This window comes from Rhea americana, unplaced genomic scaffold, assembly GCF_003343005.1.
Source record: "Rhea americana isolate MKP2758 unplaced genomic scaffold, rheAme1 scaffold_247, whole genome shotgun sequence".
Taxonomy (NCBI): Eukaryota; Metazoa; Chordata; class Aves; order Rheiformes; family Rheidae; genus Rhea; species Rhea americana.
The window spans coordinates 353,999-366,943 of record NW_028186365.1 but is presented as its reverse complement, the minus strand read 5'-3'; the positions used below and the strand labels follow the sequence as shown (position 1 = coordinate 366,943).

Below are 12,945 nucleotides of genomic sequence, written 5' to 3'. Positions count from 1 at the left end.
GCACTCCTCACGACAGCCCCACCCCTCCACGGCGCCCCGCCGGCGAGGGGGTTGCCGGGGCGGCGCGCGCGTTCCCCGCCCCCCGCGCGCGGCCTATTTAAGGGGAGCCCGCGGGGGCCTCAGCCCTTTCCGCGGGTGCGCGGGCCGGCGGCGGGCGCTGGGGCGGGCGGTTGCGGTGCCGACCGCAGCGAAGCTGCCGCCCTCCGGCGTGCCCGGCCCTGGCCTGCTCCGGCCGCCGCCCTGAAGCCTGAAGCAGCCGCTCGGCGAGTTGTGCTCGCCGGAGTGCCAAGGCCGCCGCAGCGGGGGTGCTGTAAGCTCGCGGTTTGTATCCTTTGCTCGTACGGAGCTCCGAAGAGGAGGCTCAGCTTTGCTCGTGTCTGAGGAGAGTTTTAGCAGCTAGAGTGTGAACTGTTAGATTTCTGAGCTAAGTGACCTGCTGCAGTGCCAAGCTGCAGCAAAACTGAAGGCCATAGTGAGAATGTTTGGCTCAACTAGCTTTTCCTTTAGATCAGTGATTTTCATTTTTTGAAGTTCAGAGAAATTGGGAAATATTCCTTGATGCTTAATTTAAGGAATCCAATTCTGACAATTCAAAACAATGAATATAGTTTCAAAAATTAAAGAGATGTGTTGCTGAGACTGTTTCTCCTTAAGAACAAACCATCACTTGAAAGATGAGTCGTAGCAGTCACCTACTGTGCTTGTGTTTAGGAAACATAATGGCAGATACACTAACGAATGGCTTGTAGTTCTTATGCCAGGATTGTCTTAATTCAAGCTGCTGCTGCACTGTATAAGCATGCTTTCCAGAAATGTGCATGTATCTTGTGAGGCTAAGATGGATCTMGTTATTTAATAATACTTCACTCTATTGGCAAGCACTGTTGGTTACTTGGAGCTATTTTCTGGTTTATCAGATTTTTGAAATAATTATAAATTAGACATCCATAGAAACTTATTTTTGCATATTTTTATCTTCATAAATCGCTTTGATCAGCAGCAGGTGCATGTGCTAATACAAATGATAAATTATCCCTCTTTTTTTCCCCTCTGAGGAATTTGTGTTCTGTGGTGACCCTGATCATACACTTTTTGGATTGTAGATCCAAATTTAAAATCATCAGTTACTGCAGGGACAGAATCCCAAGGCATCTTGGTAATCTCAGAGGCATCGATCGTTCCCTTGTCAGAATGATCGTGTGAGTGTGACCTTGAATTGAACCTGTAGGAAAACATGTCGTCATGGGCTGTGAAGGGTCAAAAGCTCCTCTCTGCAGTGATGGCTGTTCATTAGGAGCAGTGTGTAATTCTAAAAACCTTATTCTTCATTTGGAACTTGTTTTAGGTATGGTGCTAATGTGTTCTATTTAACCTTAGCCTCTGGGCTGGTACTGTGTGTACTTTGCCTCTCTCCTCAGTTAAGAAAGCCAGCAATGCTTTTCTGAAGTTGCTGAGTGGATTGGTTATTTCTTTGCTGCCTGGCGTACCTTCACCAAGAAGCGTTGAGAGTTTCTGTTACTGGTTACAAAATGGAGTTGTGATGAGTAAAGCCTATTTTATTCTCAATTTCTTGTTCTAGGCAGCAAATGGAGTTGGAAATGAATTTGTTTTTGGTTTTGAGAATCTTCAATCTGGACTTYGCCATGCTGTTGCTCTGCAAACAGAAGGGCGTCACATGAATTCTCAGGCTACAAATGTAAGTATTTTACTGTACTTAGTGTTGAGAGAAGCCTCCAAAACTGTCTCCTCGAAGTCCAGGCAATTCCAAAGCTGTCTAATGACCTATATACACCTCCTGCAGGCAGAGCCTCGAGGAAGATGGGTATTTGCATGTAGGTAGATGGTATTTCCTATTAGCATAAGCTAATTAGTTAAGGTGTATGTCTATATTAACCAGCTGTCAGGATTGGAAAAGTCAATTTTCTGGCCAGGGAGCCTAGAGGTAAGCCTTATTTTCTTAGCCACGCTGTGTGAAGTAGCATTTTTGTGCTGTACTAAACTTGCTTGCCTAATAACTATGTTTCTTGTGCTGCTGAATTTTGCCTTAATGTAAACTACTTGATCTCAGATATATGAATCATTAGATTTCTATTTCTTTTTTTCCAATGCTAGTGCCATGAATATTGGAAGATGAGCTTTTTATCCATTCTTAAATGAGTTCCTAAGAATACTGAGTTCATTTGGTGTTTACCCACCTGAAAAAAAAGATTCTACCTCAAATTTTAGAAGGACATCTCTTGACGCAAGCTTAGTGAATTCCTTTATATTTGACATCTGGAAAAACTATCACCAGTCTCATCACAGGCAGGAAGCTGTTTGCTGGCATAATGATGATGCCTTTTGCCGTTTACCCAACTGAGTTTTTTGATGAGTAACTTGTATCTGAGGTGCCAGCTAATTAACAGAATTTTTCCAGTTTGATGCACTGCCATTGTTTCTGATTTTATTTATCCTTTTAAAGGTGATATAACATCAGGTGACTGTCTCCATTGTTTCCACTCCTAGAAGCATGGATGTTTAAGAAGGTGAGTGTGTGGAGGGTTCCCTGTCTTCTGTGATACTGCAGAACTCAAGCTCGAGTAAAAATGTGCTGTCAGCTGGTGAAGACCTGTAGTGGCAACATTTGTTGTTGCCTGGAACTGTGCTGGCTTAAATCAGCTGAAGGCCTGGTCTGTTGTTGACCGATGTCTTTGGGTTATTGACTGAGTTCTTGTTTTGTCTTGTTTTTCTTTTAACCTGCAGTATTACTACAAGTTTTAAAACTTTTGATTAAAACAAAAAAGAGGAGCTGGGGGGTGATAAGGATAAAATGTTGTCACCCCCCCCCCTTGCAGAGTAGAACTTGTAAGGTTATACATTTCATAGTGTGGCTTATCAGAAATAAATTATAAAGGACTTGTACACTAAAATATGCATATGGAAGTGATTTTACTGGCATAGTGATGACCCTTTTGCCGTTTACCCATCTGACTGGTTACTGATGCATATGGTTAAATCTGAAATGCCAAAAAAGTTAGTAACTTTGTATAAATGTTGAATAAGGTTATAAGAAAATTGACTAACTTATTTTGAAATGCTTATTTTTCAGTGGAAAACAGCAGCCTGAAGTGTGGAGTACAAGTGCACTTAGGAAACACTTGCACAACCCTTCCTGCTCCTCAGAAACACCGTGGTTCAGATTCATACCTGTGACTTAACATCATGCTGAAAAATTAATTTTAGTAAACGAGAGGAGTCTTGGTGGAAATGTGTGAATAAGGCCTGAACAAAGTATTGGTGCGAGAGTATCACTCTAAAAAGTGAAGTAACTGTATGGATGCTATGTCGGAACTTAAGATGAATACTTTGTAGGGTTTTTGCAGAATACTATGATACTGTAAAGCTCTAAAACAGTTTTCATGTAAATGTGAAAAAAGAGGATTAATGTTGATCAGATACTTCAGGTGTTCCAAACATGTAAATTCATTGCTTTGCTGTTTGAATATCTCCAATGAGAACAAATCAGTGAATCTTGTGGAACAAACCCAAATGATACTGTCCAGAGTCATCAAATGCAGAATGGATGAGAAGCTAATAAACTTTGCTTCCAGATTGGAATTACAGCACAGGAATGAATCTGATTTGGATAAATCAAAACAAACCTCTACTGTGGAAAGACATGATTCTGTTCAAAGTAGTTGTGTTGTGGCCTTGCCAAGTACTAGCTTTTTGAAATGCTTTGAGTAATGGAAACAGCATCTTTCTTGCAGTTCGCTGTCTAGTTTCGTTTTGAGTATAGTAACTTCGTATTAGTTGTACACAATAAATCAAATTCCATCAAATTTGATACACTGGTTTCCTGTGTTTAACTCTTGTGTGTTAGTTTGCCTAAATGAGGGTGTTCATGTTTGTGGTTGCAGCTGTTCTGCTTACCTTCAGGGTAACATATATATGAAATCCTGCATTTGTATGTTCAGTGAATTAAGCTTTTTTGTAAGGGCTTGAGAGCAGTAGCAGCATGATCTTGCTGGATGCCATCCTGAGTAAGATGCACAACAAACCTTTAGTATTTGTTTGGTTTGTCTCTGATGGGAAGACTGTAGGACTTTGCTGCTTTTATAGCTTGGACATCTCTGATGTAAATCATGGTCAGTATTATGTCTACTGCAGTAAGCCTATGAGGAAGATGTATTACAAGAAGTCCATAGTGGGGTGAGCATACTGTACATCAGCCAGCTAATGATCTTCCACTGAATCATTTTTACACTTTTTTTGGTTTTGCAATGATGTAGTTAAACACTTGCCCTCACTGGGCTGCTGACATATCAGGACTACTAGTAACAACTCCTTTGCTTTTGTGTAATATTCTTTGTATTCCCTGCAGTCTGTTATCTAATGTCGTGTGGTGGAAATACTATGTTTTTTCCAAGTTGTACAAGTAAGCAAGTCAGCATCCTCATCTAATACTGTTGCTATAATGTAAAGCCATCTAAGACATAAACATCAAGCAGCATGGTGATAATATATTAAAAGAATGAATAATAACTTAAGGTTGTCTTATACTAGAAAATTATTTTTAATTCAGTCAAAACTATAAGCCCCTCACTAGTGATGGACTTGAAGCAACAAGAAAACTACAGGAAATCCAGAGTTAAAATGAAACAGTAGATTCTGAACTCTTTAACTGTTAGTTGTGGTGCCTTACTTAAAAACTGTTCCTCCTGTCACTCAACTATGGATGAACACAGATCATCAAGAGCAGAAGTTCAGGTTGTGGTTGTAAGCCTTAAAGTCATGGTCTTCCACAATGAAAGCATCACTTTTGTCTTTAAATAATACTTCCACAGAACTTGTGGTTAAATCCTGTCAGCTATGCTTTATTCCACAGCAGAATGGCACTGAACATATCTTGCAAAAATATTGAAAATTCAGTTGTATGGTTTTCCACACCTGCGATCTATCAAAAGCTGAAGAAAAAGCTTGAAGCTTTATTTTGAGTGGGTTCTTCACTCTTCATTAGTGGTAACATGAATTCCTGGACTGTATGCACCAATAAACTTTAATAGTTGATGGTGACACTGCATTAGGTAAATATCTCTCTGTTGTAGGGAGTTTTCATCACTGAGGTCAAATGGAAACACAGCATTTGGTGCTACACATAGTGCAGACTTACCTAAGCAAAGAACAAATCAAGGTTATCAGACTAACAGACCTGATGACCCCTTGTCAATTGTTTTTAAGGGGGTGGAGGGAAGCTATGCCATAGTTAACAGTAACTTGCAATACTATATTACTAGTGTTTTATTGGAATTCCTGTCTCAGTGTCAAATTCCTACATGAACTACAAATGTGATGCTAGATAACCAAACAACTAAACAAGAATTCTGTTTTCTTTTTCTCCAGGTAAAAACTATCTTGTTTAACCTGGACTAACGTTGGAGCCCAACAGCAGCTGACAAATACCAAATGTGCCAGCATAAAGGAGAGATGCTTAGTGCTGGCCTGTGGTCTAATTATGTGTTGCACTGAGACTCATCACAGGAAAGTCTTACCTGAAAGATTTTTCTTCTAATATCAGTCCTTTTTGCCAGTAGAAATTCTGTATTTTCAGTTGACAAATGGTAATATAGTGCACTTTGCAACAAATTGAGATGAAAATTGTTTTTAATGTGACAAAATATGAAAATGGTTTATCCAAGACTAAAGTTAGTTACAGTATTTACCATGCTTTAAGGTGAGAGATGATTCAAGTAATAAGATGGCAATCAATGCATCTTCTTCAAGTACTTTTTTTCTTAAACTTAATTTAGTATGAGCCTTAGACAGTGAAATCCTAAGAAATGAATATAAGCATGTCAGATGTAGCTCAGAAAATACTGCAGAAATGAATTTAACATGTATTGCCCTTTCAAGCATTTCAGTAAACTGAAAGCTAACTGCAGTGCTTTTTTTCCAGACTGCAGCTGTGTAAATTTCTCATGAATACTGTCCAGTTATATTTGTCACTGACAAAGTATGTATTACTATGCATGACTTTTTTTGTGCTTTATGACAGCAGTGAAATTCAGTATACTATGCATTATTTTGAATTGCTCAAGTTAAAAAAAAATAATAAAAACTGTGATCATTTTAACTTTTTTTTCTACATAATTTTAATGGTGGTATCTGTTTCTTAAAATTGTTGGTTTTTAATGCCTGGCAGAGCTCCAAGAACTTTTTTTTTCCCCCCAAATCATTATATAAAACAAAGGGTATTCATAGATACTTTACACTTGAGCTTTTCAAAACTTTAGAGTTCTGTCTAGAGTTTTATTGAACAAATTCCTTGACTTCTAAGCAGGTTAGCACAAATTGCATTTGAAGCCCAGAGATATTTTCTTTAATATGAAAAGTAGGACATACAGAATTTTTAATGCAGATGCTGATAATTTTGATCCATGAATAGCATCTCTTCTCACTCTGCGACTTGCAAGATAGTAGCCCTGAATTAGGTTTTCTGCTTCTGAACTCAGTTCAACATGAAGATTCTTAGCGAACAAAATAAACTAGAGAGATGGTATAAATTTAGAAATATTTCACTGTGGAAAATAACTTATATTTTTCACATCTTCTAACACACTAATGGCATAGTAACATAGTTGGGACAGTGTATTCCACAAATACTCTTTACAAAGAAGCCCATCACTGTTCAGCCGTGCATAATGATTTATTTCGAACTATGTAACCCGTTAATTTGTGCATTAGATTATCATAGAGATAGTGACGGTTTATTTAAAATGAAGTAATAAAAATATTTGCTATGTATTTTACAAGATTGTAATTTAATTTTGTCAAAAGTAGGTATTAGAGATCTGTTTTCATACTAATGTTAACCTACTCTGTTTTTCAGAAACAAGACCAAATTGAATTTATTATGCTGGCTCTTTTAAAGAACTGAACTAGTTTTATCAATGGTAAGATCCCATTGATGGTGGTGGGAGGATGGTGAGAAAGAATTGTTAGGAAGTGAATATTGTCAGATTTAAAAACAAGCAATCAGAGTACAAGAAGAGAATCTTTTGAGTGCAGTAATAGTATGCCACTACCAAGTATAATGCATTTCTAAATTATTAAATATTATTTGTTACCTCCTCATAATCCTGTGTTCTGAACTGTTGTGAGACTCTGTACAGCATTGCTTCAGGATTAATGGCTTTTTTCAAGATATGATGCACGAGAGGAAAAGACAGTTGACAAGAAGGAAATTCATTGTATATCAAAAGCCCAAAAACATCTAGAAGGTTAGGTGAAATCAAACTCAAGTCCTAAAGAGAAGACCCAAAGAGAGAAAACAGCCTATTTATTTGGACTTTCTACCTGTAGAAACATTGGAGATTGGAAAAAAAAATTTGAAATGTGCAGTATGCATGCTGAGTGCTGCAAGATTGTCTAATAAAACATCTGTAATACAAGCAGTACAATTTTGTTTCAATAGTATTTGTAGAAAGCTATTCCAAACAAAATAAATGACAAATCTGCTTTTGGGAAATTAGCTAATTTTAGAAGATACTTGATTTAAAGTAACTTAATTTGTGGCTTTGAGGGGAAAAACAAGCAAATTTGATTGTTTTCATTACTTCATAGGTTGAAATAACCATAAATACAAATGACTGCTATGCTACAGTTACTGTTGTAACAGGGCATGTGCTTTACCATCTGTCCAATTAAAGAATTATCCTTTTGTGTATGTTTCTTTGAGGAAGCATCCACATCTACGTAAGACCAAAAGTTAGTCTGAACTGGAATAGTAACTTGCTGGTCAGCTTCTTCTCCATACTTCTTCCCAGGAATGAATATTGTTGTTGTTCTGCTCTCCAGCACTGGGACAGGACAAAATATGTCAGTTACATAATCTGTAGTTTAACTCTAACTTCGGTAATGCCAAGCACAGGATCTGAAAACAATCACAATTGCGTACCGCCTTGAATTGTGATGATGTTTATAGAGCTTTGACATTTCCAGACAGGTGGTTTTGAGGACTGTATATTTAGATTTGAGTGCCTCAATCATTTAGAAGGCTACAGCATAAATCTTAGAAGCTTGAGGAATCCACTGCTCTTGTTGTTTAGTCTTGCTGATTTATAATTTTGTTAACTGATGGAGTCTGTGTAGTAAACAAGCTTACAGGAGCTATTTTTTTTTTTTCCTCATTTTGTTAAGACTTGTTAAAAATAGTTCACAGATTTCCCCAGCATTTGAGGGCTATAAGCTGAGAAAAATCTAGCTATAATTTTGCCCCTTTGTTTCATGTTTGCTTCTGTCCCCTTGTTTGTTWGTAGACATGAGATTACCTGACTGTAGAAATTCCAGCTTATCCTTTTTATATGAAGCTAAGTCTCCTATGTAGCAGATGCCACCCTTAGCCAGCAGAGCACTGCAGGCTTGAATACTGGCACTTCCAGTTCCGTGTTTATCTTTGGATACGGCAGGAAAAATTTCACTAGAGGATGGGTGTCGTATGCCACGAGGCAGAAGACAAATGCTGTAATTCAGAAGCCTGGAGGATTAAAAAATTCTGTCAGTCATAAACTCTAAAACTGTTTTTCAGATTTACAAAACTTAAACAACTTAATATTATTTTATAATGATAGTTCAGCCTTGAGAAGCACACACATTGTTCAGTTAGAAACCACCTTCCCCAAATAAAATCTAGTATCAAAACCTGAATGTTTAAACTGATTTTGAGTACAAAGGTAGAAATCCAAGCTTTCTTTCCTACAGCTACAAAAAGGAACTGTATTTCTTATGGATTTAACATGAGGCAAATGAGGAATTTCTAGGAAATCAGGACTATTGTTAACTCTCCAGAAACTTTCCCACTGACTGGTAAAGGTAGTGAGTTAATAATTTTTCTATCCATCTAGGAGAAAATCAAAAGGCTGGGAACTTGCAGGTTCTTCTTGCCTGGGTTACATCCCCCAAACTTTCTGAGAAATGAGGGTGTAGGACTTCTTTTTCATCCTGTAAACTATGTCCTTGGCCCACAAGGTTGCAAACTGGGCCTGTCTGGCTCCACAGTCCAAGGTTCCTGATATTTTTTAGATGTCAGAGCAGAACTTCTCTGATTATTAATGAATGGGAGAAAAGTTATTAATTATGTTACATACACTGGTATAAATGTAATAATATATTAAAATAACCTACTACAGCAATATACATATGATGTAGGAAATGCTTATCTTAATAGACTAACGACAATAAAATGTTATGAGCACCTACAAGAACTGTCTTGTCTATAAATAACAGTAATTACCAAGGTTTACAGCACATAACCATTTTAATGTTAACCTAGTATTTCCATTCTCAAACCATTCTGTTATGAGTTCCTACAAATTCTTTTTGAAACTTTACTCTTAACCTGGAGGGGAGAAATCCTTCAGCCCACAGTTTTTCCCCAATTTTGAACTCATTTCTATGGTTAATTTTTGAAATGGTAAATTTAATGAAGAAAGCATTTCTTCTGTTACAGAAGAATAAAACTGATCCCTGCTGACGAATTTTCAAATGAAAATAAAATTCATGCCATTTTCAAAAATCTTTTTAAAAAAGAAAAATTAAGCCATGTTTTGTGTTGGGGAAGGAGAAATTAATTTTCCTTTTAATTTATGTAGATTTAAAACAGCATGTGGAATTGAGATGCTGTATTCAACTCGTACTTTCACCAGTGTATGTGAAGTTAACAGTTTATAGGGGTGTGAAGGAGTTAATGCGAAGAATACCTAAATACATAAAAGCATTTTGTTAACAGTAACAATAGCTGGTATGATCAATGTGTAATGGTCTACATGGCTTTTAATATTTTTATCATTATAGTTCCTAGGCAAAAGTAACTGCAAAAAATGCAATTATCTATTTATGCATTTTTATTAACTGAAAATACTGAATGCTGGGAAGCTGATGATTAAAAGGCATAAAGGGCTATTTTTAAAGTAACACAAGATTTGAAAAGCAGAGACTATTGCTTTTATCATCACCTGCTTCTGGGACTTCAGTTGTGACTTTAGAAAAAAATCTTAATTTGTCTTCTGCTAAAAAGTGCTTGTTTTAAAATCTAATGGAGATCATTGTAGGAGTGTTAAAAAGAGTGTTTTTATTAGTGAAGTTCTGATTTAGATTTCTCATTTGAAATAAAAAATGTCTCAGTGATTAAGAATCAAGTATCATTTACATTAAAAATGGATATTTTTGCTAAATCAGAACCCTGCACATTCCTTTTATGTGTAGTCTCTTTTTGTTATCTTGAAAAATAATTCTGTTATCTCGAAAAAGATTGTTTTTTATTTGAATTTATGCAAGAAACAAGGAATGCATTTACCTATCAATTATTAGAGTGTCGCTTGTCACAATCAAGAGATCCAGGTAATCTGCTATCTCGTTGTCTTTTTCACATGTCAGTACTAGGCTCAGCAATACTGTGAGTTTGAGAGTATTGTAAGTGCCTGGCGGAACAACTTGAGAAGCAAAGATATTGGCAAGTATGGCTGTAAACCTCCAGCATGAACTTGAAGTCAGTGACAGTAAATGCTTAAAATTGTTGCTGATAAAAGTAGGACCTAATTAAAACAAAATACAGCTTAACAAACACTTCATGATAGATCTATGCAGATAATTAGAATAGATCACTATTCTAGTCTTCATACAAAAACTTATGAACAACTAAGAAGTTTAACATTGGGAACAAATGCAAATAGCTGACTATTAATTTTACTATTAGAAAATAACAGATGCTATCTGCTAATACCGATGGAACATAGAAAGAATGACAAATTGAAATAGCAAGTCCATTTAATATATGATTTCAAAGTACTGTCCAAAGGAAAGGAGAAGTTGGAAAGGAGATGTTGAAGGAGAGCAACTGCAGTAAATAATTAATCTTTAGTTTCCCACTGCATGGACAGAAGTGGGCAAAGGATGGCATTTTCAAATGACAGTAAGAATGTATTTAAGACTAACCGAGAAGTCCCAATACCGTTTCTTAATCTGGACCTCTATCTAATAGGAAACTGTATTAATTTTAAAGATTTTGTTTTAAAAGTTTTGTAACACTTTGGTCATATTTTATGCAACTTTCTTACCATTTGGTTTACACTGCTGTATACTACTGACTTCTATACATACTGTAGCTTGTGAACCATTTTGTACGCAAGCTGGAATTCCTATGATCTTGTAGTGGTTTCCTACTGTCATTCTATTGGCCAGTTCATCTAGAAATAAAAAAAGAGAGAAACTTGAAGATGCATTAGCGCATAAAAAAGTTTTAAAGACATGATCTTTATATTCAAAACTACTGCACTTTATGATTTAATTGAAGAAAATGGTTGTATTCCACATCCAGCATAAGGTACTGGAATAAAACAAAGCATGCAATTCTAAATAATTAGTGCAACAAGTAAAGGATGCAGATTGCCTGAGGAAAAGGCTAAAGAAAATGGATACTGCATTCAGTCCTGCACTGAAAAGAAAATGGACTGTTTGGAGGTATGCGTTCCTACTATGAAATTTGTGGTGACACCATTATTAGCTACCGTCCTATAAACATGGTAGCAAACAAACACACTAAAACAGAGATCCAAACTTAACCCCCCATACACACACAAATAGCAAATAGCTTTGGAAACCTTTCTGTTTCTATATATCTTTTCAAAAAACACAATTTTTTGAAATATGAGGTATGTCCACCTTGATATGAACCTCTACCTACAAGATCCTATCTTACCTCACTCATGACTGAAGCCAATGAAAATTTAATGCATGCTTAACTTACTTATAGTACCTCACCTATTAATTCTATTTTGTGATAACACCCACATAGTGACAGATTTTAAGCGATGTATTCTGTGATCTTGGAGTGACTGTTAACTAATTGTTTTTCAAGAAATTAATTTTATTCTATAGAATTTGGACATCATATTAAAGCAGAGTGACTTTATTTATTTATCTTTTTGAAAGAAAATTACCAAAAGTACTAGTAAAATATGTTGTGATTTTAGTTGAATATTCATTCATGTTAGAGATCATTTAGTGGCTGCAGTAGGAAAGAAGTAGGAAAAGCCAAAGATCATGATAGAATCCAGAGAACGCTAGATTGAGGAAGGATGTTGAAAATACACTAAGCTAGTATAAAACAGTATGATCAAAGGAAGTAGAAAGGATGAAAAAAAAAAGCTACAGTTAGAATAGGATATTGTAGAGCTGGCCAGGGGATTTGATTTAAATAAAAGTAGAAAAGTGAACACAACACAGTTATGCAATGTATCCTCTTTAATCACTCAGCTAATTATATGGGTTTTTTTCAAATAAAATTAGGAAAATAACATACATAAAATTATCACGATTTTCACCATTTTATCCAGAGAAACAGACCTATATGGAAAATGCAAGGAATTACTACAATTCAGTTCTAAAACATTTTTATTTTAATAATTTTCAGTTATTAATTTAAAATTCAGCTTACCTCTCAAAAAAACTGTAAAAGCCTGAATCCTAAAATGTGAATTATTGTTGGAATATCCTTTTAAAGCATTCAGTGCTTTCGCATCAATCATTTCAACTATTTGTTTATCTTTCAAAATAAAGGCAAAGAGAAAGTTAAATCTCTTGAATACAGTACCATTTTTTTTCTTAAATGAATGGTATATTTGGGGCTTTGTCCCCCCTAAATCTCTCGAATACAGTACCATTTTTTTTTTCTTAAATGAACGGTATATTTTGGGCTTTGTGCCCCTAAATGGTTATTTTGTTTACTTATGTAACAGAAGTAGGAAAATAAATAACTGAAATTTAAAAATACAACGACATAGTTCGTACCACCAAGTACTCTAAACTTCATATCTTCTTGCAGTGGTGAAGAACACAAGCTACAAACAAAATCATTCCTCACTGTGGCAGATTCTGTAGCTCCAGGCACATGCACTCTTACATACCTAA

General features: G+C 36.1%; 1 protein-coding gene, 1 long non-coding RNA gene and 1 other non-coding gene across 4 annotated transcripts in view; 2 read left to right on the top strand and 1 right to left on the bottom strand.

The window, feature by feature from the left end:
* Positions 1-30: 30 nt before the first annotated feature.
* On the top strand, positions 31-7,173 carry LOC146594843 (uncharacterized). 2 transcript variants are annotated; one of them, XR_014896076.1, is made up of 5 exons: positions 31-321; positions 1,580-1,696; positions 2,462-2,525; positions 3,089-5,992; positions 6,869-7,173. It is a non-coding gene; the product is annotated as an uncharacterized LOC146594843 (long non-coding RNA). The 2 variants fall into 2 exon arrangements; XR_014896075.1 differs by lacking the exon at positions 6,869-7,173 and having other exon boundaries at positions 109-310; positions 3,089-5,022.
* Positions 2,319-2,395, top strand: LOC146594844 (small nucleolar RNA SNORD87). The gene has a single exon (XR_014896077.1). It is a non-coding gene; the product is annotated as a small nucleolar RNA SNORD87 (small nucleolar RNA).
* MCMDC2 (minichromosome maintenance domain containing 2) overlaps positions 4,986-12,945 on the bottom strand; it is a 10,072-nt gene continuing 2,112 nt past the window's right edge. The window contains exons 5-13 of the mRNA XM_085306766.1: positions 12,826-12,945; positions 11,094-11,222; positions 10,334-10,571; positions 8,310-8,515; positions 7,672-7,838; positions 7,107-7,283; positions 6,382-6,524; positions 5,703-5,812; positions 4,986-5,152 (exon numbers count right to left, since the gene is read on the bottom strand). Of these exons, the coding sequence (XP_085162892.1) occupies positions 4,986-5,152; positions 5,703-5,812; positions 6,382-6,524; positions 7,107-7,283; positions 7,672-7,838; positions 8,310-8,515; positions 10,334-10,571; positions 11,094-11,222; positions 12,826-12,945 (1,457 nt within the window). The remainder of the gene's footprint in view (positions 5,153-5,702; positions 5,813-6,381; positions 6,525-7,106; positions 7,284-7,671; positions 7,839-8,309; positions 8,516-10,333; positions 10,572-11,093; positions 11,223-12,825) is intronic.